General features: G+C 41.4%; 1 protein-coding gene across 3 annotated transcripts in view; it reads left to right on the top strand.

Annotated features, from left to right (window-relative positions):
• Positions 1–23,648, top strand: part of LOC117495918 (disks large homolog 1-like) — a 113,968-nt gene that overhangs the window by 11,656 nt on the left and 78,664 nt on the right. For 2 of the 3 annotated variants that reach the window (XM_034147515.1, XM_034147516.1), the window contains exon 5: positions 20,943–21,065. The exons of the other annotated variant lie outside the window; for it this stretch is intronic. In XM_034147515.1, coding sequence (XP_034003406.1) covers positions 20,943–21,065 — 123 coding nt within the window. The remainder of the gene's footprint in view (positions 1–20,942; positions 21,066–23,648) is intronic. 3 annotated transcript variants of the gene reach the window in all.

Genomic DNA, 23,648 nt, shown 5'->3' on the forward strand with positions numbered 1-23,648 from the left:
TTCATGAGAACTTCAGTGATATATTAGGGAAGATCCGCACGTGTTTTGAAGAATTGGACTTAGGTCTGTAGGTGTTTGGATAGCCCTGCTTGTAGAAGGGCTGACACCTACTGGGCCGGTGTGAAGGCTACATGTGAAGATGGAACGTTGCAACTCTTCATCCTCAGTCAATGTAATGTATCTTCACTTACTTTAATAACTATGTATTCTCTCACTCACCTGCTGTGTGGTTCGCTTTAGAAAATTGCCTTTTGATGGTAGAGTAGGACGGTCAACTGAGTTTAATCAGTGTCCGTAATGATTAACTAGCAGTCCGTTACCTGTGTTTGGTGAATGTAAAACCCTAGCGCTGTGTTTTAGCGTGTACACTTTGAATGGTTTTAAAGCTTTTTCAATCAAAAAATCTGGGTTTAGCATCTATATTTGTACTTGTAACGTACATGTCCTGTAATCGTTACCTACAAACAAACAAAAACACGTTGCGAAGAACGATGTCCTTTTTATCCCTCATCACCAGTTTCCAAAGCCTGTCTAAAGTACAGGTTGGCCCTCTAACATATTAATGTCACAGGCGCCTTTCAAATAGTCCTGGAACAAGATGTGTGTCACATCCTTCCTAAAATACTGATCCGATCCCTGTTTCAAGGTTTCACAGAACTGTAGGTGCTAGAGATCAGCGGTGCTGGCAGAGGACCGAGTGAAGCTGAGTAATTAAGGGAAATTAGATTTAGTTCCATCGGTCAGTACTTTTACATTAAAGTTATCGGCCTGCTAATGCTCCTTGCCATGTGAGACACTGACCACAATGGAAAACATGAAGCTATGTTTAACAAAGATCCAGATAAAAACGTAGGCAAGTTAAGCTTCATTCAGACTCATTTAGGGACTTATTATTTGAAAATGTCAACAGGTTCTGTTTCTAATTGATGAACAGAAAACCAAAGTTGCATCATCTTGTTTGTGGCTCTGACCCTTGAAAGTTGGGAGGAAAGTGAATTAGCAGTTGTTAAATGTATAACTTTCATTTAGGCCTGGAGACATCATAAATGTAATGAGATGGAAGTAGGTCTAGACTAAATCATAAAAACGTATCATCAAAATGTGCCTATAGCAATATGCCATTGAAAAGGTACTCCACTGTGGTACGCAAGCCACACACAATCACACAATCCAATATCAGTGGTTTGAACAATAACCTAATGAAACTACTATGATTTTTGATGCTTTTATTTGGTTTAGTATCACCTTTTGGCAAAGACACGAGTCACATAAACTAGCCTGAAGCTAGCTAGGGTTCTGGTAACTGGAACTGTTTCTCCGCATCAATCCGTCTATAGTTGACATCTCCGAAACTAAGCCAAATCTGGAAGCCGTGAAGGGGCAAGGCCAGCTCACATCAGGTTCCAAACCTCAGTCGCAATCACCAGAACTTGGCCTGTTACCATGGTTGACTCTGGAGGCTAGGACTGACAAGTGCTTGTCTCTGAAAATAAATCACCTTTCTGAAAAAGCAGGCAAGCAGGAAACAAACTCTTTGGGGCTGATAGCCTTTCGAACACGTCGTGTTACGAAGTCGTAGCAGTTTGTGATGAATGGTGTTCTTCTTATCTAGGTTGAGTTCAAATTAACCTTTTTTACTGCTTCAGTTATCAGATGCTTTCACTGTCTTCTCAGCAATATGAATGTATTAGCTGTGATCTCCTCTTGTTCAGCTAACATGCTAGCAAGCTAACATTAAATAGTTCAGCAGGGGTCATGCCTGAGTACAGCCAGGGCAGCTAATCCCATTGAGCAGATGACTAATCTCTGAGGAGCTACACACATCGAAGCACACGTTCAGATATACTGTACGACCCCATACACAAACGTACAAGCAAGGCCTTTAGCAGTTCATTTCATTTCGGTTAGTCATATCATTGAATTTTCAAGAGGTGGAAGTTAAACATCTCAGTTTAATCATGGATTGGAGAACTCATGACCTCAGTCTGTCAGAATAGTTTAGTTTCAGGTTTACTTACATGTGTACTGTGGATCGAAAAAGATTTAGAAAATGTGGCCCTTTTGTACGACTCTAAAGTACAGCAAGTATATGAATACAAATAATGAAAGATAAAAAAATAATGGTTTGTTGAAATGGACTGTGGAGAGTATAGATAGTATATGTATAGTTTCACTATAGTTAACATTTGGCCTCAACTGAAGCTTGCAAATCTTTTTCACAGTTAGTGTATTAAATCCACATAACACATATTTTACATTATATGGCCATAAACATTTCCTTCCATTAAATATTGAGGTAATAAAAAATACTTTATAGTCACTCAAGTAATACATTGACTGTGCAATGTATTACTCATTAGGTATACAGTATTAATAACTGTTACAGCTCATACATGCTAAACCTTCCATTACACCATATACCCTTACATTTAATTGTCAATGTTGGCAAACACACAACCCTTTTTGTTTAATTACAGAATATTGTGCCAGTACTGCTGTGTCTGTGTTTTGCCACATAGTGGCACTGTATATAAGATATACACACCAACATGTTGGCTACCCAAATTGTATTTCTGCAGAGTCCTTACACTTTTGCTGTGATTCTGCAAATAGATAATGATAACATATTCAATAAATGATAGTCCATTAGTGGGATAAAGCTCTAACTTTTCTGCTGCACAGCTGATATTTGTAACTGCGGGGCTTCAGCAGGAGTCAGCGTGTCCTCACACAGCATCTTGGAGGGGGGGGGGAGAGTTATATATAGAGGAGAATTCACTCATGTGGAAGCTGAACACACAGCTGGTAAGAGGAGATCATATTTGTAATGTTGATGTATGGCGTCTTTTTTTATTGGTTAATATACAGAATGGGGATTCCACCACGATTGGATAGTAGTGAGTGTATGAGGTTACCACACACACAAACACACAGCATAGTTATTTCTGTGCTGCCTGACCTACTAATGTTAACATGCAGTGCATGCCTGCTAGGCTCATGATTTAGCATCTCTCATCTCTCTCTATCTCCTCTCTCTTCTCCTCGATTTCTTCCTTCTTGTGCACTTTCAGTCACGTTGTATCCTGCAGTAATTTGACGTGGGATTATGGAAATATCTCATGATATTTTATTTTAAAAAAATCATGTTTATGAGCCATTAGAGCCAGGTTGCTGTGGTATCCCAGATGTAAGAAAGTGTTTGTATGGTAGTGTGTTTTTGATATAGTGTATGTGTGTGGTGTGTTTGTTGTGTGTGGTGTGTGTGTGGTGCTGTGTGTGTGTGTGTGTGTGTGTGTTGTGTGTGTGTGTGGTGTGTGTGGTGTGTGTGTGTGTGTGTGTGTGTGTGTGTGTGTGTGTGTGGTATGTGTGTGTGTGTGTGTGTGTGTGTGTGTGTGTGTGTGTGTGTGTGTGTGTATAGTATGTGTGTGTATAGTATGTGTGTGTATAGTATGTGTGTGTACAGTATGTGTGTGTACATCTCCATCTGTTCCTTGCCATACACAGAGGGACTCATGGTCTCAGGAAAGCTAGCTTATCGCACGAGCCAAGACTTTGGAAGGCTGGCATATGACCCAAAGCTGACTCTTTGAAAACATAGAAATAGCTCGCTGATATATTACAAAATAATACAATTAGCAATTATTTTAAATCAGACATCCTACAACAAGACATGTCATGAAAAGCAAGGTTCCAAATCCCGTACATTTTTATATTAATATGCCTTTTATTGTCAGGAGGAATCTCTTGAACTATTTTATTTGTAGTGGATTTTGAATTGGCCTAATGTTTGGAGAGTGATATTCAAATGTTCAGTGGAAAACTATGAAGCCAGCAACAAACAAGTGAAGTCCATCTGACACACAAAAGAGTATCTCATGGATTATTTTAAATGTGCCCATATTAAGTTACCTCAATTGTATAGCTAATAATATAAAAACACAACATCCAATATTAAGAAATATCAGCACAGCAAACCAAAACAATCACAACATCTCCCTAATTAAAGAATACTTCCTAGTAATGTGGTGCACACAGTCAATATGAGCTTTGCAACATGTTTCCTGCATTACTTATTCATTCATAATTGATGCAGTACACAGAACACACAAAGTTGTACAAGTTTCTGCACAAGGAGTTTTTTAAAGATAGGTTCCTGCAGTGCTCAGAATAACCTTTCATGCCATTGCATTATTTATATGACCTGTCTACCTGCATCAGCTTCTGGACCTAATTGGCTCCTTCAGGCTTGTGCATCTTGTATCTGCTGGAAAAGCTTCTAAAAATAATAACTCATTGCTGATTACCAGCTTTACATGTTGGAGCATCATCTTTGGTTGTGGATTGATATCTTTATCAGTGAACGTGTGCATCTTTTTTGGCGACCTTTGTATAGTATCATCTTTTCTTCCCCCACTATCCCTTTTCCCCCCCTGCTGATAACATGTACGTGACCTTAAAATCACCCTGTTTGCTTTTTTTTCTCTCGCTTCAGCCTCTGCTTTCTCACACTGTGTTTCCCTTGCTCTGTCTTCTTCTCTTTCATGCTGTGTTGTTTGTTTTCGAGATGAGGTGAGAAGACAGAGACAACCGCAGAGAGGCTACTGTGTGTGTTTGCTGTGTGTGGGGATGTGTTGCTGTGTGTGATAGTCCAGATGGCCCAGCCGTCAGCATCAAGAGCCACGCTTTAAGTGCAAGTGCGCTTTGACTTATTCGACTTCCTTTGCCCTATACTATATCTTCCTTAAATACTCTCATCTCTAGACTTTTTTGTTTTAAAGGTCACCTATTATGCAAAATGCACTTTTTGATGTCTTTTATACATAAATATGTGTCCCCGGTGTGTAAGGAGACTGACAAAGTGTCAGAAAATACAACCCTCTCTCTCTTACTACTTACCCACATCTCTAAAAACGGGGGTACAACGGAGCTGATCCAGATTTGCTGCAGTCATGACGACATTACTAAAATGTGGGCTGGCTTTACATTGACCTCCTGGCAACGTTCCGCCCACGGCCCAACCTATCGTCTCCTATAAGATGCGCAAAGTGTTTTGGAAGTAATATGGTCTGTGTTTCCATTAGCAAGCATCGCTAACACTCAGAGCTAATGCTGTACTAGAGAGAGTATGTGTAAAAAATCCGGATATAAAAGGTCCTTACCTTGTGGTAAACCCGCAAGACAGAAAGGTTTTGATAATATGGCGTTTAATCATGGCAGCGTTTAGCTGAGTTTCTGCTGGTAGACACTCTAGCTTTCACAGAGCTCACTGCTTGCATGCCGCTCCAAAGGGGCGTGGCCAGCAGCAGCTCGGTTGCATTTAAAGCTACGGACCCAGAATCAGCACTTTTGTAACAGGGCTGAAATAGAGAGGTATGAGGCATGCTAGAATGGGTGATCTGTTTGGCATTTTGAGCAAAACACTTCAGAGACATGTTTTGTATAGATATGGCCATATAATATATTGTTCAAATAAAGCATAATAGGTGAGCTTTAAATTACCAATCACTGTCATGTGGTAGAGTTCACATAGTTAGCATGTGGACAGATTCACAGTTAGGGTCAATTGGATTGATCATATAGAGGTCACAATGTGTTTTACACTAAGTGTTAAATGTTTGGCCAAATATAAACCTAAAGTTTTTAATAACCTGTGACTTGATTTACTGATTAGCGAATGATATAGCGAACGTATAGTTTGTTATAGTATAGTAGTCATCTTTTATATAATAATTGCATATTATCCTAAATTGTAATAACATCTCAGAATATGACTTTAATAATTATATTGTATCAGTCTGTACATAGCACATACCTTTAATATTTACAGTAAAATAGCCATAAAACAATTCCTTTGTACTTTTTTTTTGTATATATGCAATATCCTTAAAAAACATTATTCAGGTGTTAAATGGGCTTAGTCACACCTGTTAGTACAGCTGCATAAAGAGCTTGTTAAGTACAGTTTTGTACACACAATTGAGCATACATAAAGATATTCTTTAACACCTTAGTCCAGATTCAGCCTGACAGAAAAGGCTAATCTTTCTCAATTATTTTAGACCAACACAGGGACACAGAAGGGGCGCCATCACAGAAGGGGCTCCAGAAAAAAGATGCAGGGTTGTCCTGCAAAAAGTTGAAGCTGTCTCAACTTTGCCTGCAGCGTAATAGAAACTCATCTTGCAAGCAGACTTTCCTGGGACATTACTTAACATTACATAACCTCATGTATGTATGCATGAGTTCTGTCCAAAATCTTGTCCGGTGCTGGCTCATTGCGATTGTTAATGACTATTGTCCCTCTCCACTGATCATGTCCCGGTCACATGTGGTTGAAATAGCATGGCTTCGGACTCTGGATGATGTAACAACATTGTCTTTCTACTGTTCCCTCTGCACCAACGTCATATTTGGTCAAGTGAATCTTCAGTTGCCCCTTTAATACTGGACTCCCCTCCTCCTTGCCCTTTTAATGTGTGTGTGTGTGTGTGTGTGTGTGTGTGTGTGTGTGTGTGTGTGTGTGTGTGTGTGTGTGTGTGTGTGTGTGTGTGTGTGTGTGTGTGTGTGTGTGTGTGTGTGTGTGTGTGTGTGTGTGTGCGTGTGCGTGTGCATGTGCGTGCGTGTATGTGTGTAAGTGTGTGTTTTAGTGGAATATGACTATACAAGGCAGAGCATCACTGCATCAGATAGAAAAAAATAGGTAGAGGACGTCAGACCTTTAATCCGCCTTCAACCTCTGTGTTCAGGTCTTTCCTCTTTCTCTCATTGATCTTGCTGTTGAGAGGCGGGCCAAGAGAGGCAGTGGAGCGTGGCGAGGGAGAGAGAGCAAGCTATGGAGAGAGAGGGAGAGAGCGGGAGAGGGAGAGAGAGGGAGAAGGGGAACGATGGAACGAGAGAGGCACACTCTCATACAGATAGTGAGAGGGGAGATAGAGGGCTGGGGCTGCTGCTGCAGAGAGGAGGACAGGAGAGACTACAGCCATACTGACATACACACACACTTAATCATGCACACAGACAGACTGACACACACATGCTGACAACAACAACAACACTCTGAAAACACACGTGCTGAACCGATTCAGACACACACACACACACACACACACACACACACACACACACACACACACACACACACACACACACACACACACACACACACACACACACACACACACACTGAAGATACCAGTGAACATGTTGCCTCTTGCATCCTGACCAGCTATGAGGATTACACAATTGAAGATGATGATGAAGATGAGAGCAGTGAAGAGTGAGAGGGAGAGGACGCTGGCCTGCCACAGCTGAGGACCGTAGCCAGGCATTGGGGGGGCGGGGGGGCCGACAGAGTGGTGGATTGTGGGACGGGATGGAGCGAGGCTAATGTTACACATGCTTGTGCATGTGTATGTGTGAATGTTGATGTTTGTGTGTGTGTTGTGGATGTGTGTGTGAGTGTGTGAGGACTAGGATGCCCCCCCAGCGCGGGACCAGCTAGCTAACGTTAGCCACATGTTGTGCCACTGCAAAGTAGCATGCACCAACAACACCATATCTTTGATGTTTGGATGCAAGGTAGGTAGAGAGATTTGTGTGTGTGTGTGTTTTTGCATGTGTGTGTAAGAGAGAGAGAGAGAGAGAGAGAGAAAGAGAGAGAGAGCAAAGACATGGGGTAAAGGTAAAGTGTAATGGAGAGTGAGAGAGGGACTGACTAAGGCAAAATGTGCTGAGAGACAGAGAGAAAGGGGTAATGACTAAGCTTCTCAAGGGACTCTGGGTAAACTAAGTTGAGGGATAGTAGCCAGCAGGAGAGACAGAGATAGAGAGAGAGAGAGAGAGAGAGAGAGAGAGAGAGGTGTTTGTGTGTGTGTGTGTGTCTTCCTTGCAAGTTATCTTGCTGCAACTATAGTATCTGATTCTTCTTATATGTGAATATACCTGTAAAATGTATACATTATTTTGTAGAAACATTGAAATTATAAAGCACAGAAAGAATTCTACAGTTCAAATATTCCTTGGTAAATTTGAGTCATTTGAAAGAAACATAATTCGCAATGACAGCTTCATTGACTAAATTGTAAGTAATTTCTGTGATTAATTGGTTATTTAGACAAATGTCAAAATATTGAAAGGTGACCCTCAAAAGTTCTCAGTGCACAAGGTGACATCCTAAAAAAAACATTTAGTCCAACCAACAGTCTAAAAGCTAAAGGTTTTTAATTTAAAACACATTATAAAATCCAAGTGGGCATTGCGGTGATACAGTGTTGAGATATCGTTTTCATAGAAAAATAATTTATTTCAAGAAAAAAACTTTCATTTTCATTACAGTTTGCATTGCCAAAAAAGTATTGAGGTTAAATATCCAGCATCAGTTTCTTCATGTGGATTTATTTCCACTTTTATTTGCAACTTAGCCATGTACTGTAGAGCAGTTGATGGCAGCACAGTGGATGGTGAAGCACTGTTTGAAAGATGTTAGACTCAAACTCTGCAGCCACTTAGTGCCTGTGGAGGTTGTGAGTTCTCTTGTGTTTGCGTTGGTGCTATGATCTTCTTCCCACAGTCCGAGGCTAAATTGTTGTAGGTCAAAAATAAAGCTCTGCATTGTACGTAAAGTAGTTGTACTGTGATGACCCTGAAAAATAAACATACAATTCAATACGATTCTTAAATTCATATTGAAGCTGCTTTAAATTAGGAAAGAAAAAACGGTAGCATGTTGACAGATCTTTAACCCATTGCTAGATTTTTGCCATATCCCTTACAAGTAAAACCACTTATTGCATAACATCTAAGTGAATGAGTTAAGGCTAAATTTGGCAATCATCATCTTGCAAAGTACTCTGAAACAGTTGAGTGGAAAACCAACACATGAAATATTAAAGTTCCACCCAAGTGCTTGTGGAACGGTGCCTTTGATGTGCAGGAACTGTTGCTACACTGTGCAGCATCTTTGACAAGCCTTTAAAACACACAGCTAACCCGAAATGTCTCCATGAAACCGGTCCATAAACTTGTCTCAATAACGCACTGCAAACTGGTCATGAGCTTGAGAAATAGAGCGAGAGAGACTCACAGAAAGAGATTTATGTCTATAATTCTATTTAGTTTAGCGGCTAATCTAATGAAACCACAGTGGAAGGGGATCCGTTTCCTTTGAGAAGTTCATGAGTGCTGTAGTATAAGAAGAGAGTGTAGGACCACTGGACTGTGTGTATCTGTTGATATGAGCATGCAATGGGTGTTGAACTGTTGTCCAGTTCAGCAGTTAGGCCATAATCAACTGTTTGATGTTCACTTCTGTCCTGTTACATCCCCCCACAATGACAGCCTGTTAGATAGAGGCTGGCCGAGAGACAACTGGAGCTTTAGGCGCCGTTTACACGTGGAGAAAACTGCTTGTATCTGCATAGTTTCGCGTGCGTATAGCCCTATTATTTACACGAGGCCGATAGAAACTGACCCCACAAACGATAACGGGTCCCAAGGTGGATAGATTTGCAAATGAAACGCTCTGGGGGGTCAACCGAGTCCGTGTAATCACCTCTATACGAATATTTCCTGAAAAAATATCGAAAAAAAAAAAAAAAAAATAGCACCTCTCCTGCTCACTGCTGTAGCAACCATCAAAAATAGCTGTGTTAATTAAACGCATAAGGGGTTCTTGAATGAAATAATATTATAAAAGGCAAACCAGAATAGTTAACGCCCAATATACTCCTTAAACAAAATAAACAGAGTCAGATTTCATGCATTGATCCATTATATTGACAAAGGAGGATCTCACCCGGTGTTTGTAGAGAATATCTCTCTTTTCTGAGCGGGTCCTCTCCACGGAGACGTCGGTCGATGCAATATCCACAGATTCGGTTTCTTTCAGTTAACTTCCCCGTAGCATTTATCCATATGCTGAGGAAATTACTATATCCCGCTGAATACCAGCAATCGCCACACACACTTCCTCCTGTCAGTAGCTACTGCTAGTGCTACTGCTACTGACCATGCTACAGATATTAGTGCAAAAATATACAGCTCCTCTACCACAACCATCAGCAACAAGTGGACATGGAGAATTACATGAACTACATGTTGCTAAATACACGCGGGGCATGAACAGAAGGGTAGCCATGGCAACATTGCGGCGGGGGCTGCTGGGCTGCTCTTCTTCGCGGCTTTTGGTGTATTTTGGCGGAAGTTACAGCGCCACTTACAGTCCCAGCATATGTACTACAGCGTTTCCAGCGGCCTCGTTTGAACAGACACGTTACATGAAACAAATGCATGTGAACGGAAGACTTTTTTGAATACGCATACTGTGCATAAACGCAAACGGTCCCGTGTGAGCGGGGCCTTAGAGAGAGAGTCACAAGTGTGTGTCACAGTAAGAGCGCTGGTTTTTGTCCTCTGAAAGTTTAGTTAGAGAGGGTAACGAGAGAGTGTGACCTGAGGATGATTAAATGTTTCTGAGAGCTTTTGAGCTTGCAAATTATTTTATTTTTAGAGATGGTCTTTGTGTTGGACATTATTCTTGATACATCAGGGATGGCTTGGGTTGAGGCAATACTTATATTGTTTCCCATTCACATGTTTGTTTACCTAGTTCACTTTGTCTGCATCTTCTTGTTAAAATAAAACCTGTGACCTAATGTGCTGTTTACACGAGAACGCAAACGGTTGTATCCGCTACTTTTCTCTTTCGTATAGCCCGTTCGTTCACACGAGGCCGTAACGGAAACGCAGAAACGGACCCCGCAAACGATAACGGGTCCCAAGGTGGATAGATCTGCAAACGGAACGCTCTGGGGGGCCAAACGGTGTATTTTGTGGCGCCACTTACAGGCCCGGCATATGTACTACAGCGTCTCCAGCGCTTTCGAGCGGTCTCGTGTGAACGGAAGACTTTTTTGATATCGTATTCGGTTCGTTTGCGTTTCGTATGCGTTTGCGTTTGCGTGTAAATGGGGTCTTAGACTTTACACGCAAACGTAAATGCTCTGGGGGGCCAAGCGGCTCAGTGTGTACGCCCTATACGATCATTTTCCTGATAACCATGAAGCCATAGCCCCACCTTTCCCCACCTCTGCTGCTCACTGCTGTAACATGGTCAGTAGCTAAAGAGTTTTTCCACAAAGGATCACACAAAAGCACCACTTTAAACATTGAGTTTACCAGAGATGTGGTTATACGTGTCCTACAAATGTATGGACTAAGACTAAAATGACAAATTAGTCAACTTATCAATGAGAGGAGCAGCCCTAAAACATAGAACATAGAATGTGAGCGTTTGCCTTGCATTAACACAAATAAATTACCGATATCAAAACAATGACACAATGGTACCTGTATACTGTAGCTGTAATAGCAAAATAAAATAAAACACAAATGTATTCCCTGTCTAGTGGCATCTTCAGTGTGATGTAATGCTTTTTAATAATTCAGAAAAAGCTGAAGTTAAAAAAAAAAGTAAATAGTAGGTGACATTCAACGTATGTGTGTCAAAATCAAATATAAACATACTTTTCCTATGTTTTACCTTTGGATCGAAAGTCACAGATCCCTTTCAGCTACTGAAAACAATATTTACGGCAGGCTTACTCATGTAAATACTTGTACTTGAATATCTTGTCTGAATCGTCGTCAGAATTGATACAATAAGACACATACGTAAAGTTTGATTTGAATCACATCTAAAGTAACTGTAAGATGGAAATCAGAGTTCATGTCCATTGCTAAGACTCTAAAGGTGCCCAAGAAGATAAATCAAGAACACCTCAACTAGGTCAGACACATTCAAAATAGATGAATCTGTTCCTCTCTTTCTGCTCAGGTCTGTTTATTTTTACTGAAGACTCTTTACTGACTGCCGCCCCCGGGAAGTTTCCTCTTTCTATTATATCAACACATTTCTTCTCTTCCTTTAACATGTTTAAAGATATATTTAAGACATTCATGACTAACTTTTAGTCAAACGTCCGTTATTGGTTTAATTATGTAGGCGGATTCAGCTATGATCTGACATTTTTAAATAATGAATTTAATGTTGCTGTTTTCTATTTGTATATATCATATCATAATTTCAGAATTGCTTTTTGCTGATCTTAGATTTTAATTCCATGTGGATGCTAACGTTTTTTTAAATGTCTGCGTTGTAGTGTTTTGAAAACTGCATCTACGTCGTGTGAGTGGAGCCAGTATAACTCTGACTTTGACCTCATTTTCCCACTAGCCCTCCACCATTTAGTGATATTACATCACCATGTAGTATCAGAGAGGAAGCTGATATGGGCAATGAAAGCATCCTCTGGAGACTGAATGAATAAATCATATATTTTACCTAAGAAATATATAATTTTACTGTAGTTTGGAAATAAAATGTGTTTGATTTCAATGAAATTCTCGCAACACGATGTTTCATTCCTGTGTCCTTTGATTACAATGGGCTTTACTAACTTCATATATTTTACGACCATTAATGTTTGTTATCGCCACGTTGTCATTGATGCCAAATGACTCTAATCATCAGCTGTTATCTGATGTTTCTTCTTTGGCGATACGTATTTTTGTATTTCATGGTAATACAGCATGAGAGAGATCGTGATAGGAGATGGAGAGAATGAAAAGATATAGAGAAAGAGATGAAGGCACGTGTGTGTGTGAGAAGCCCCTTACGGCGGAGGATCCCCTGCTCTTTCATATTTCACCAAGCGTGACTAACGCCTGGCTTTACTCTGACACACACACACACACACACACACACACACACACACACACACACACACACACACACACACACACACACACACACACACACACACACACACACACATAGAGATGCAAACCATCACGTAGACATGTACTAGGATGTTGAATCTGCTCCCAATCTAGTCACGTTTCTCCAGTGTGCACGTGTGTGTTCAAGTTTGCTCATCTGTTTGTGTTTCTATGCAGGATATCTACAGGCACAGTCCTGATTAGAATAGCTCTGAAACACACACACACACACACACTGTGAGGAAGAAAGAGACATATTGGTGGCGCTGTCCATTCAAGCATTAATTAACGAAGAGGTGTGCGATTGGAAAATGAAAGACCAAATATAGGACTATGGCTGACTGTGTGCATGTGTGCATGTGTGCATGTGAGTGCAGAGGGCAGTAGCAGCAGTGTTGTGACAACAGTGTGAGCCAGGGTCTCTTCAGGGTCTTAGTGCCTGGCAGTTCAACCGCCAATCTCCAGATTATTTTGAGGCATTTCTGACTAATTGGCAGTGAATGAAAAGATCAGGCCGAGAGGCGAAGAGAAATGAAGTGCGCTGAAGGTCAGGAGACGGTTCAGATCAGTTCATTTTGTCAGAGCAGCGTTTGCTCCCAATCCCGGTTTAAATGAGGTTAAAGCATGCAGCAGGGGAGAGCACACACAGCTACGTCCACTTGAATTTGTAAGAATTAGCTGATTCTGTTCTGCACAGACGTACTCTCCTGTGCAAAGCAGCTGCCCTGACCTAAAATACAATATCAAGAATAGATTTAGCATCTCGTAGCAGACAATACATGACAGCCAGCTGCAGTGTAGGGTCGATGTAGAGAGAAAGGGCTTCAATCTTTCATTGGTCTTGCTGTCGGTCAGTGGATGCTAAAGCATGGTTTTGGAATCGTCACACATTGAATCAGCTGCTGTCTTTCATCTTTAGTCATTCTTACAGGTTTTTTACTTATACTAATAACAGTTTTTTTTTTTTAAACAGTCTGGATCCAAGAAAAGAATGTTTCTCTTGGCACATATATTAATTAAGACTGTGGGCTGTGTAGTTACTGATGTAGAGACACAGAGGGGACTTAGTGATACATCTCTTAGGCACACATGTTATTTTAGTTAATGAATGAAATGGAAGCTTATCCTAACCTAAACTATTGTAACAACATGTTACAAAGCTAAATAGTTGCCTATAGTGAGTGCAGGGTTTGGATGAATACAGCAACAACAGTGAGGTCAGCTTTGTGTTAACTACCTGGAGAGAGATTAAGCCAAAAGGTCAAATGTCAAATGAATGAGAACAGTCGGCTCTCTGTAGGGGAGGATAATCTATCTCCTCTCTCAGGCTACATGAAGGCTGTATCAGTACGATAGCTGTGTTAGCATCTCAGCTCTCTCTATGACCACTCCACCTTAACCTTACTCCAGCTCGGAGACGCTACATTTCTGACTTCACCCACTACGATCCCACAAACCAGTAATAATGTGTATTTGGACACATTTTATTGAGCTCTGTCCTGTCGACCTCTCCTTCATGTTAGGCTTGCATTCATCTCCTTTATTCCGTTAATCAGAATGTGGCAGAACAAGAAATGGATAAAATGACCCTTAATGGATGCTTGTTCAAATGTATCTAAACCATGGCGCGGAGCGCGCTTTAAGCGTGCCGTGTCGTGCCGTGCCCGTTTTTGGTTGCGCTTCCACTAGGCCTAGTTACGGCCCGGCCCGGCCCGGGGCCACTTTTTCACCTCTTTTCTGGCCCGACAAAATTGTGGTTCTATCGGGGCCAACAAACAGGGCTGAGTCGGGCTGAGTATGCTAAACTAGAGAGAGGAGCGCTGGCAAGGGGGCTACAACTACAACAAGATGGACATATTTGACCGTGATTTAATTGTAATACACGTTTCAAAATGATGCCGAAGTAACAACATACTGATACCGGTTAGTAAAAACCATGAATTAATGCTTTGTCAAGTCTGCAGACAGACGGCAGGCGAAAAACCTTTTAAAATGCGTGTTTTCTAAATGGAGATTGGCTAAGCTAACGCAGTATATATGCTCCGACCGTCCACACTCACAACAACGGCCTATACAGACATAAATAAAGCAGCGACTGTATTCACCATGACACAGGCAGTCTGTGGTTTGTACTTGTTTAACTTTTGTCGAGTTTCTGAACATATATAAGGAGCTGTGAGCTCTGAGTGCTAACAGCTAACGGCTGTGTTGTTTTTCTGGGGTTCTCGTTGAAGATGACGTCACGGCTCCGCCTACACTGCGTTACTATAGTAACTACCCCAGTTCCTAAACTGTAATGGAAGCGCAGCATGAAGTGAGTCGGCCCTGTTAAGGCCCAACGCGGCCAAGCCGTACCGTGCCGTACCGAGCGTGGCCGAGGCCGACCGTGTGGTGGAAATGCGCCATAAGTGTCCAGCTGTGGAACAATGTCGTGCAGTTAGCAGACAAATAGTCTTACCATGCAAGTGCTGAAAATCCTTTTATTGTATATGTGCTTTTCACACATTGTACACTCTCACTTGCATTTGTAGTTAATTGTCCCATTAACCTTGGGTTAAAGTCAAGCATACTTGAAATGAGTTACTAGATTCTACTTGGATAATGTGCGATCATTTTCTGACTGTATTATATTACCTGTGTGTCTTAGCTGAAATTAAACCGATATATTGGTGTTGATATGATCAAAGACTAATTATCCAATTTCCCTGAAGCTTTAAAAGTTCTCCTGGAAATCATCTTCTTCTCTTTATCGGTATCTTCTCTTCTGAGTCATTTACATTTAAATGGAATAATTAACACGCGATAAACGATTTTACCATAATTCACCTCATTAGTGTTCTTCTTTGAAGGAGTGAGTGTGTATTCAGTTTACAGACCACCCTCTTAAATGCTCAGCTGTCACACACCATGTAACCACAATGTTGAGGATTTACTGTAAAAGTAGGACCTGTCGTCCCTCCGTCCTCAGCTTCACTAACTTCTCCCTTTACCCGGCCCAGTAAAGCAGAAAGAGAAACATCGAATATTATCTTTTAAAAGATGAAGAGAAGCGAGGAAGAATGCGTGAGAATGAGGAAGAGACGAGGGAGAGGACAACAGTGAGAGTTACTGTAGCTCGAGTCAGAGATGTGGAAGGCAGAGCGGCGTGATGAAGGTACAGAGAGATGAGGAGGAGAGGAAGAAACAGTCATTCCCTGAGGCAGGCTCGTCTCCCGCTCACTGTCCTCATTCAGTTTTGCCTCATTTTGCCTATAAACTTCTGTTTCAAGTGAAGTCTTCTCATGTGTGTGCGTGTGTGTGTTTGTTTAGGTGTGTGTGTTGTGCATTCACATATGTACAGTGCAGGAAGCTCAGGAAACAATTAGGACCATGCTGGTTGTACACCTGGACAGCCCCATGTGCTTACACACACAACACAAATAATCTCATCACACACACGTATACATTGCACACACTCTGCTCTGCTCTTTTATATGCTTATTACAATTTCACACTATGACCTTCTTCTTTTCCAGCCTGAATAAATCTTTCTGCTTCTGAACTAACACTCTTTCTTCTTCTGTCCTTTTCCCCTACACCTCGTCTTCCCAACCATTCTATTTTTCCTTGTCATTTCCTCGTTTCCTCTCCTCCTCCTCTCCGTCCTTTCCTACAATAGAAGTATCGGTGTCAAGAAGAAGAAGGGGCATCACCAGGTGCCCCAAAACTCCACCATCACCCCTGCGTTCTGCATCATATGGGAGTAGCCAGCGAACTGAGGGATGGAGGCACCCTTGGGAGGGACGGAGGCACCCTTGGGAGGAACGGAGGGACACTTGGGAGGGACGGAGGGACACTTGGGAGGGACGGAGGGACCCTAGGAAGGGACGGAGGGACACTTGGGAGGGACGGAGGGACCCTAGGAAGGGACGGAGGCACCCTGGGAAGGGACGGAGGGACACTTGGGAGGGAAGGAGGGACCCTAGGAAGGGACAGTGGGACCCTGGACAGGGGGGGAGGGACCCTAGGTAGAGACGGAGGCACATTGGGGAGGGGCGGAGGCACCCTGGGTAGGAAGGGAAGGGAAGGGAGAGAGTCAAGGGAAGGGGGGACCTGGAGAAGGGAGGCAGGGTGTGCTGGCACCATGGAGAGAGAAAGGGAGCAATCTCTGGGGAGGGACGGGTCTCTGGGTCGCCACGGTGACCTGCGTGGCGCGGAGTTGGTTCAGGTGGCGGAGCGGCAACTGTCTCAGATTCAACATGTTCACGGATACGTGACTCACACACACATCACGCCTGCTCAGGTAACTAAGGTTCTTTCATCAGTTTGCCTAACACATGCACACACACACTCACTCACACACACACACACACACACACACACACACACATTATACTGACACTGTCAATCAGTTCCCCATCACGACAGCTGTCTACCTGCCTGTGTGTGTTCACATGCATGGCTCAGGGCTCACCCTTACATCACGTTCACTCGAGAGATTATGTCTGTCTGTCAATCCCTGCCTCAGAATAACTTGCTGTATTTTGACAAATGCTGTATGCATGGGGCCAGATGTTTTTGTTGTTCTATCAAACCTTTTTTCAGATTTGATTTACTTTTTGAGCTCATGATTTTTAAAGTAAATTTGAACATAATTGAGGCACAGCATCAATCGATCATAGTTGAATTGACAAATAATTGTTCTGCTTTGTTTATATAACTTAATATTTAAATCAACCTTTAGCAGTCCCATAATAATATATGAAGTTGTAACTTTCTTTTAGATTTGCTGTAGTCTCTTTAAATCAATTTGGGAGTGAGCGTTGTTCTATTCCTAACCCTGATGCTTTACTACCAAATGTTTTTGCCAGATATGTTTTGAGGACATGTACTAGTGGCCTTAAGCTACTGTATGTTTGATGGGATCGCACAGTTAACAGGACTTAAATGAGTGCTTACATTCCACTAGAAAAATATGATATACTTAATGATGTTACTGCCCCATAAACACTTCATTTGTTGTTGTTCAAGTCACTGTTGACTATGGCTATAAATGCTTAACGTTGGTATTTTATGTTTTTTATAAGATTGGAAAGGATACATTGATGCATTCAGTTAGAATATTTCCCAGAAATATTCATGAACAATAACATTGGTCTAACATGTTGATGAAAAATGCCACTGCCAAGTATGCAGATTCGACTCCCAAGGTCACATAAATGTTCAGGCAATGTCTCCCCCTCTATCTCCCCCTCTATCTCCCCCTTTCATCACTGTATCTCTGATAAAGGCACTCTCTGCCCCATAAAATATCTTTGAAAAAAAGTAATTGCCGGCATTCCCCTAAAAATCATCGTCAATTTCAAAGGAATTTACTACATTGTTTTTGATTACATTTCATTCCTCTTTAAATTGACTTTAAAGTGACTACAGTTCTCTGGAACCCTTGTGCTTTTGAAACTTCCTTTTGAACACCGCTGGAGTGGATAGACTGCAAAAATAAAAGCTTAAATTAAGCCTGTTTGTCATAGTCTCTGAAAAGATGAGTCGTTAGAGATAACAGACTTTTTGCCATCAGCGGTGATATGCTTCATGTCTATTATGATTAGTTGTAAATTATTTAAAATTGGTCTAGTGTCACATCTAATACCGTCAGTTTCTATTTTGGGTTTTTTGTCTCTGGTCAAGGTGGCAGGGGCAGCTCCTAAAATGCAGACAGAAGTAAGAAGACCTGTTTTATTATGGCTTTTTTTGTATGTACTTAGAAGTCAAGGATACTGGCCTAAATTTCCTTCCATGCTCAGAGCCTTTCTTTGTACCAGGAGAATACTTTCGTGGAGCTGTGCGCACAGGGATTTAGTCAAATCCTCGTCCCATTTTTTAGTAAAGAGGCCCATTACTATCTCTGTTCTGCACTCGGTCTGTCTGTCTGGCACCCTCTCTCTTTGTCTCTTTCTTTTCCCTCTCTATCTCTCTCTCACACACACTCATAATAGCGCAGCGTAGCCTGGTAATCTTTTTATTTTGGTTGATTGGGATGTATCTGTCTGCAGATTAGTGCTTACATCACTCTGACCACACACACACTCTCTCTCTCTTTCACGTGCACACAGTTGTTTCCCCGACACTCATTCCAAAACATGATAACACAAACATCATCATGTTTCATCATGTGTTCATCTTTTGTTGACTTTTCTAATCACTCTTTTAGGGACTGTATGTTTTCGTATTGTCTCGTAAATCACAAATATGGTCTTTTCTAACTTAGGGAATTTACAAAAGCCTGCCCGTATTCCACCAAAATTGCATATGCAAATTGAGAATATTACATAATCTGCTACCACATTGAATGAAATGGTAGTAGGGAGGTGATCAAAGGGACATTAACTCAGTTGTTTTTCTTGGGGGTTCTCTGTCACTGTTAGGAATAAACAGTTTTTAAAGCCGTAAGCCACAGAAGGCTTTACAGTTATTTTAAAACACCTGACATACATTATACTGTAAGATTTTAAATGTCCCAGGATTCCTCTGCTTCTTAATTTCCTGTCATTTTCATCGTCTTGGCTCTTTTCTTTCATTTCCTCCGTTTTTTCTTTCTATCATCCCCCACTGATATGTCATCCTTTGTACATTCTGGCATGAGTGATTATTAGTAAGTGTATTATTTTATTATATAAACACTTATGTGTCAGTAGTAGTAGTAGTAGAGTGTCTATGTGTGTGTGCATATATTTGGGGTGAGTGGTGTGTCACTTCCAAGTCATGTCTCGTCATGTCACTTCCTAGTCATGTCCCAAGTCTGACTCAGCCCAAAGTTTGTGACAGAAGTGAAGATGTTGTCCCTGTGGTGAAGAAAATGTGGGTGTGTAGCTCCACCTTGTGGTTGGACACCACCTTCCTGTCACTTTAATCCATAAACATTTCACTGCTGAGGGGGCATGTAGAGTTCATATTGGTTGTGATATTGATCGATGCAATGATTTGTTTAACCATCCATGCATCAATATAGCTTTCCATTTGTGATCTCTGTTTACTGTACAGCAACCATGCACAGTAATCGTTTGGTGTCCCTCAGCTAAAGAGTGTTGAGCTGTAGTCATTGTAGGATTACATCATCCTCATTCCCTTAGTAGCACAGAGGCTCCACAACCTCATCCACACCGCCGTATCATCATCACTGCTTTTCACAAAGCTTAAAAGTTGCTCATCACCTGTATGACAGTGTGAAATCGGTGGTGAATGTATGTGTAGCTTTCGGGGTATTCGGGTGTTCAGGTTATTTTGGGAACTCCTCATAGAAAAATTGTGTGTGTGTGTGTGTGTGTGTGTGTGTGGTGTGTGTGTGTGTGTGTGTGTGTGGTGTTGTGTGTGTGTGTGTGTGTGTGTGTGTGTGTGTGTGTGTGTGTGTGGTGTGTGTGTGTGTGTGTGTGTGTGTGTGTGTGTGTGTGTGTGTGTGTGTGTGTGTGTGGTGTGTGTGTGTGGTGTGTGTGTGTGTGTGTGTGTGTGTGTGTGTGTGTGTGTGTGTGTGTGTGTGTGTGTGTGCGCGTGTAAGAAGCAGGGAACATGCCCATGGGGAGAACAAGGTGGCAGGTCCATCTGTCATACAGAAGCAAGCCAGATCCAGGGGTCACACACACACACACACACACACACACACACACACACACACACACATACACACATAGAGTTGTAAGTTAATGTGTGGCTGTTAAAGGTAGTTTACCCAACTTTCTGACCTGTGTTCTGTAATGGAAACATCTATTTTAATGTTCCCACATTTCGGCAATTGTTATTCCTCATGCATACTGTATAAGGCAGTCGCTTAATTCTACTATAAGAAGGAAAGAACAAGTAATAACAGATGCACTAAGACTACCCTTACATTGCCCATTCATTTCTCCAAACACACTGCAGTATCTGATTTCATCTGAAAATGATGTATTTTTTTACCTATTAAAGCAGAAATGAACTAGGCTTACAACTTCACTGTTTCTCTAGGTAACGCTTTGTAAGGCAGTTCCTTGTAAATATAGTATTATCACAATAATGGTTGAAATTTATAATCTATCCTTGACTACCAGTGACATGAAGGACCTACATATTAGCCGTGAGAGAGTGAGAGAGTGAGAGATAGAGAGTGTGTATGTGTGTGTTGCACCATGCTGAGATCTGTCTGTGCATCGTAGGTAGAATCACCCGAGGGTCCGTATGATGACGAGGGGTGGCGTCACCCAGAGGGGGAGAGGCTGAATGAAGTCCCAGCCCCGCCTTTCTCTTCCCTCTATTCTCATAGCCACGCCCACTACCAGGTAACCCCGCCTCTGAGCCCGTCGCATGCCTCCATAGCTTGGTTCTTTTTATGTTCATTTTCAATTGTCCCTCACGTTTTAAGTTGAGGTTATATATGAGCATGCAGTCCATTTTCTATCCTTTTAATCTCTGATTTTCTGTGACAGTTGTGCAGAATCTGTGTGAATCTGTATGAATTATTGTTGCATTGGTTGAAATTCAGAGACACCATGCTTTCACAACCTCATAGAAACTCGTCTCTTACAAAGTGTTTCATGTAGCATTTCAATATCATTAAATAGTTATTAGGAACATCTCTACTCTGCAAATGGATAAAGTGCCAGATGGTGCAAGGAATACAATCTATATGAACAAATAGCTTTCAACATGTTTATATTCCTATAAATGCAAAGGCAGGCAGAAGAGAGTGACACGTTCGATATGTTCTTTATATGTGAGACAAGGTATATCTGCTCACTCTTTGTTTTTATCTACATTTTTAATGTACTTCATCAAATCTGTCGACACTTATCTCCTGAAGCCAGAACCAAAAGTCAGCTGAAATGTACCTACTGTTTTTTTCTCTGAACCATGTGAACACAGAGCATGCTAAAACTGTGGTTTTTCATGTGTGTGTCTTTTTGTACTGCGCATGTGGTTTGTGATTGTGTCTTCAAAAAATCTAAAAGCATCACAAATATTTGTTTTGGCTCCGATTTTTTCTTTACTTTTTACCCACCACCTTGTTTGTTTCCCATAATGTATGTACATTCTGCTGCTTTACACATTGTTAAGTACTTTACCCTCTTATGTAGCTTGTGTCTTCAGTATTTATAGTAAAGAAAGTAATGAGAGTGGAAAAATAACATAGACAGTTTCCTCTTCCTCTCCCCTGGTAATTGCAGCGTAGAAACTGCAGGAGGCAGTAGAGGCAGGGAAATACCCCCCATCAAATCAAGATCTGACTTGGCTTAATAAATCAAACTATTTAATGGCGAGCATTTAACTGAGTTATTGAATATTGCTGGTAAAGAGGCTCAAAAAACTAATGCCAGATTAATACCTGTATTGACATTTTGGAAAGTCTACTGTATTTACTGAGGAGGAAATGCAGTCGACACTGCGGCAGTATAATTGACTTTCCTTAAATAACTCCACCAACAATCCACTGCAGAGATTGAATGAGGAGCAACAGTAAAAATGTCGCTTTCTGTCTTTTTATAACACAGTAGAGTTTATATAACAGTAAGTATCACGTAGGCAACACAGAAACCTTAATGGCTCTTGGTCATTAGGCTAATGCACATAATAAGGAAAGGAAGGAAAGAAACAGAGGGTGGGGGAGCGGCAAGAGATGGGATAAAGAGAGAATTACAGGCAGACAGACACAGATTTGTTGCTCGATGTTAATCAACCTGTCAATCATCCCTCCTCAATTCATCTATGTCCCGTCCTGCTGATACAGTCGTTGAAATAAGGACTCAGTCAGACCTTTACTCAGCACTTACTGTAATGTCTAACAGTCGTGTAGTGACTGCCTCCGAATGGAAAGCCATACGGATGAATAGACAAATCAATTGCTGTACATGTGCATATAATAAATGCTTATTTGAACAATTTCCTTTTAATGTGATTAGCCTTAGGAAAAGGCACTGACAGGATTATTTGTCCACCTTTATCTGGCTTGTCTTTGGACTTCAATCCATTGTGTGGATCACCAATTTTCTTTTATGTTTAATAAAACAAGCCTGATTTCAAAAGCTACCTCCACCTACCTGCATGCATTCATGTGGTCATGCATTCACTTTATTCATTACACACACACACACACACACACACACACACACACACACACACACACACACACACACACACACACACACACACACACACACACACACACACACACACAACCTCACAAACTCTTGACATCCATTGCAAATTTGAACCTCTTAGGGGGAACATGTGGCCGTCAAGGGGGTGGGAAATCCTTTGGGACTGACCGAGAGACAGAGTAAGCTATAGAGCTGCAGACAACAGCATGGAACTAGCTATAGCTGACACTTGGGGACAGTGTAGCTTTTAGTTATTGAAAGCTTGAATACGCATCCTTTCATATGTAGTCGCCCTTACGGTCTACAGTAGTTTTGCCTTTATGTCCGCTATCTTTTATGTTCATCTATGTTAAAACCTGCAATCTCCGAAAGGTAGTTGCCTATTTATTTACACATTGAACAAATTACGAAGTTACATTTTCTCTCATTTAGAGTTATGTTTCTGGCTCCCTGGTGGATGTGAGTTCTATATTCACTTTTCTTTAATCAGTGTTTTATAATGGTTTTATCTTTAGCTGCAAAATGCTATACAATGTTCCCCAGCTAGTTGCTACCTTTGTGTGTATACAGTTTGGTGGTTAGCTGGTACAGTAGTGTGCTGCCTACTTAAGCCATATGACAATATGTTAGAGGTGAAAGTAAACACACTAATGTTTCTGCTAAAACAGCTCAAACTCACTAAAAAGATCTGTGGAGCTGCATAATCACTAAAAACACCCCTTTCATGTGATGTGAAGTAATTTGGTCTGCTGCTATTATTATTATATT

This window comes from Trematomus bernacchii, unplaced genomic scaffold, assembly GCF_902827165.1.
Source record: "Trematomus bernacchii unplaced genomic scaffold, fTreBer1.1, whole genome shotgun sequence".
In the NCBI taxonomy this organism is placed as follows: domain Eukaryota; kingdom Metazoa; phylum Chordata; class Actinopteri; order Perciformes; family Nototheniidae; genus Trematomus; species Trematomus bernacchii.